A 3569-nucleotide genomic window follows, 5' to 3' on the forward strand; every position below is an offset into this window, starting at 1 on the left:
CGCCTACTATTATACTGTTATTGTTGAGAACTCCATATTAATAAGAAATAAATATATTGTCTCAAAATAAACGTTTGCTCGTTTCATTAAAACTGGCCGAAAAAAAAAAACTGATCTACTCGTACGATTTCCCACGAGTTGTCAACGATTGCTGCTGCTGCTGTTATCAATTACCGAAAACTCGAATGAACCAGATGACCGATAGTTAAACGAGCAAAGCCTGGAATCACCGGACGCGTTGGTTCAAAGGTGCGCTACGCGATTACAAAGGTAGAAATCGACGTGGACGTGCTCGATCATCAAAGCAAGCGAAATAATTGCAAGTCACTCGCGTCATCTACGATCACGAGTGCTGTTTCACGGTCGAACTTTCGCTTTGGCTGTGTTCGTACGCTCGGTTCGCCTAACCATACACAAACGAGGTGGCAACGTCTGTCTGTTACTCTCGCGATTACGGTAACATGTAAATATAGTCGTGTACCACGGTTCGTCTTGGCCGAAAATTTTCTCACACAGACGACGACCGTGCAGCGTTACAGACATGTGTGGAATGCAGATTTTTCATTCAGAAGCCGATCGGAAGTAACAGCGGAGAACGCGAGACGACGTCGTTATCAGTCTTTTCACTAACGCATCAAGACCAACGACTGAGATTCTTAATAACGAGTGTTCAGATGATACTCGCCGCTGGGAGTTGTCCATGCATCAGGATCCTGTGCTCCAGGAGCACGTGCGTTTAACACGAGAACCGTTTTGTTTGACGTGTGTCTCCAGTTTATCTTGGTCGTATCCCGTGCGTCATCACCGATCGTCGATCAATTATTAAGTCCTACGAATTATGATCAAGTCTCGAATCTACTCAAGTTAATTTATTCAAAGAATTTTATCGTGTTTCCGTGTGTGTGTGACTGATAGATCATCCCGGTGAGTAACCGAATCAGTAGGCTACTCTAATTTCTATAAATATGTTTTATGAATGAACGTTGGCTAAGTGGCTACTGATATTTCACAGTTCACTTTAATGGACGAAGAGGATTGTTGTATGAAAAAAGAAGCTGAGGGCAGCTTCCGTTCGGAGAACCTTGGATCTGGTTCTTCGTTCATCACTGATGCCAGAGGGCTCGAGGATGGCGCGGAGAAAAACGGGGACTTAGGAGACATGACCTTTTATATGACTAATTATATAAAAGGTGCCATGAAGATGATGTCCATCATGCGCAGCCATCACATGCTGACCGACGTTGTATTGGAAGTCGGCTCGGAAGTGTTCTATGCACACAAAGTGATCTTGGCCGCAGCCAGTCCTTACTTCAAGGTAAGCCAACATGATGGGTGCGAATGAAATCAATATCAAATGAGTAAAGTCGATATTGTTACGTTTCAGGCGATGTTCACGGGGGGGTTGAAAGAGTCAGAAATGACTAAGGTTAAACTGCAAGGCGTGTGCCCGACCACAATGGGAAAGTTGATATACTTCATGTATACCGGGCAAATAAGAGTCACAGAGATTACAGTGTGCTCGCTTTTATCAGCTGCCACCATGTTTCAGGTATGCGGCCAGATAACGTTCAATAAATTAATGAAGTATGACGAGGCAGTTTAAAACGACTAGCTTTTCTTTTTTTTTTGTCTTTTACTCGCACAGGTTAGTAATGTGATAGACGCGTGTTGCGTGTTCTTGGAAAGACAATTAGACCCGACGAACGCGATCGGGATAGCGAACTTTGCCGAGCAACACGGCTGTCAGACTTTGTATCAGAAAGCGAATCAGTTTATTGTTCAACATTTTAGTCAGATATGTCAGGAAGAAGAGTTCCTACAGTTGTCAGCGATGCAATTGATATCGTTGGTCAGAAAGGACGAGCTGAACGTGCAGGAAGAACGCGAAGTGTACAACGCGGTGTTGAAATGGGTCAAGTATAACGAGGAGGCGAGGGGCTCGAAAATGGAGCACATATTGCACGCGGTCAGGTGTCAGTACCTCACGCCGAACTTTCTCAGAGAGCAAATGAAAAACTGCGACGTGCTGAAGAAAGTGCCTGCCTGTCGAGAGTACCTCGCGCAGATATTCAAGGATCTGACTCTCCATAAAAAACCGGTGGTCAAGGAGAGGACACCGAATACCCGAAGAGTGATATACATAGCCGGCGGTTTCTTAAAACACTCCCTCGACGTTTTAGAAGGGTACAACGTCGACGAGAAGACTTGGACGCAGCACGCGAAGCTGATCGTCCCGAGATCGGGTTTAGGCGGCGCGTTCTTAAAGGGTATGTTCTACGCTGTTGGAGGGAGGAACAATTCGCCGGACAGCAGGTAAATTTCTTTGGGACACGTTCGACGGAAGATTGGACACAAATTAAAGGAATTGAAATTTGTAGATACGACAGCGATTGGGTGGACAGGTACAATCCAGTAACGGATCAGTGGAGAGCTTGCAGTCCGATGTCGGTGGCAAGAAACAGATTAGGGGTGGCTGTTATGGATGGTTTGCTATACGCTGTCGGAGGCAGTGCGGGTGCCGAGTATCATAACAGCGTCGAATGTTACGATCCAGATCACGATTCTTGGACGAATGTAAAACCGATGCATGTCAAGAGATTGGGAGTTGGAGTGGCCGTTGTTAACAGGTAAAGGCTACTAACTATTGATAAGCGAATTTTTAATTGAATTTCAATGTTACAATTCAACATTGAAACGTGGCAGATTACTCTATGCGATTGGTGGATTCGATGGGACGAATCGATTGAATTCTGTCGAGTGCTACCATCCCGAAAACGACGAATGGACGATGGTTTCACCTATGAAATGCAGTAGATCGGGTGCTGGGGTTGCCGGTTTAGGACAATATATTTACGTAGTCGGTGGATACGACGGGACCAGACAGTTGAACTCTGTAGAGAGATACGATACGGAAAAGGATTCCTGGGAGCACTTCAGTAATATTTCTATTGCTCGCAGTGCTTTGAGCGTCACGGTGTTGGATGGAAAATTATATGCAATGGGTAAGAATCGAAAGAATTCAATAAGAGAAGTTGTGATCATCGAAGATTCGAATTAATGCTTTCAGGCGGATACGACGGGGATCGATTTTTAAATATAGTCGAGATATATGATCCTGTGAAGAACACGTGGGAGCAAGGGGTGCCGATGACCTCGGGGAGATCGGGTCACGCGAGCGCAGTGTCTTATCATCAGTGTCCCATTCATTGCGATCATCTGGACCACCATCTACCGATGGAGAAACCGCCCTCGTGATGAACGTAACTGAGTGTTAGTATTGGTTTATAAGGAAACAAACGAATCATAGACTGATAGATCGCGTTTTCAAGTTGTGGAATGAGGTAGTGAATGCCTCATTAACATTCAATTGTAACATACGTGCGTAATATCCCGGTAATTTCCAACGATAAAATTGTAAATAGAATTTGTTATCTTTAAACGGAAAATTTTTATACAAGACTTCCTAGGAAAATTTTTATAAAACTATTCGAACTCCTGTACATTTGTAATATATATATATATATAGTTTAAATAATTTTAAGTGTATATGTATGTAGATGTGAAATATC

At 43.9% G+C, this 3569-nt stretch overlaps 1 protein-coding gene across 2 annotated transcripts; it reads left to right on the plus strand.

Moving 5' to 3' along the window:
* The first annotated feature begins 62 nt into the window (after positions 1-62).
* Positions 63-3480, plus strand: Keap1 (kelch like ECH associated protein 1). Of its 2 annotated transcripts, XM_018024603.2 has the most exons (7): positions 63-924; positions 1013-1315; positions 1385-1549; positions 1646-2313; positions 2379-2627; positions 2704-3002; positions 3068-3480. In XM_018024603.2, exons 2-7 carry the CDS (start codon positions 1022-1024, stop codon positions 3253-3255), a joined length of 1863 nt encoding a protein of 620 aa, XP_017880092.1. In that variant the 5' UTR covers positions 63-924; positions 1013-1021; the 3' UTR covers positions 3256-3480. The 2 variants fall into 2 exon arrangements, with proteins under 2 accessions (XP_017880092.1, XP_017880093.1); XM_018024604.2 differs by lacking the exon at positions 63-924 and having other exon boundaries at positions 1232-1315; positions 1365-1549; positions 3068-3255.
* The last annotated feature ends 89 nt before the right edge of the window (positions 3481-3569 follow it).

This window comes from Ceratina calcarata, unplaced genomic scaffold (assembly GCF_001652005.2).
Source record: "Ceratina calcarata isolate Rehan_Ccalc_2016 unplaced genomic scaffold, ASM165200v1 scaffold336.2, whole genome shotgun sequence".
Taxonomy (NCBI): domain Eukaryota; kingdom Metazoa; phylum Arthropoda; class Insecta; order Hymenoptera; family Apidae; genus Ceratina; species Ceratina calcarata.

Coding starts and splice junctions, on each gene's coding strand:
- Keap1 (XM_018024603.2), top strand. CDS start 1,022: ATGGACGAAGAGGATTGTTGTATGAAAAAAGAAGCTGAGGGCAGCTTC. Junction 1,316..1,384: donor CAGCCAGTCCTTACTTCAAG/GTAAGCCAACAT, acceptor GTTACGTTTCAG/GCGATGTTCACGGGGGGGTT. Junction 2,628..2,703: donor GGAGTGGCCGTTGTTAACAG/GTAAAGGCTACT, acceptor GAAACGTGGCAG/ATTACTCTATGCGATTGGTG.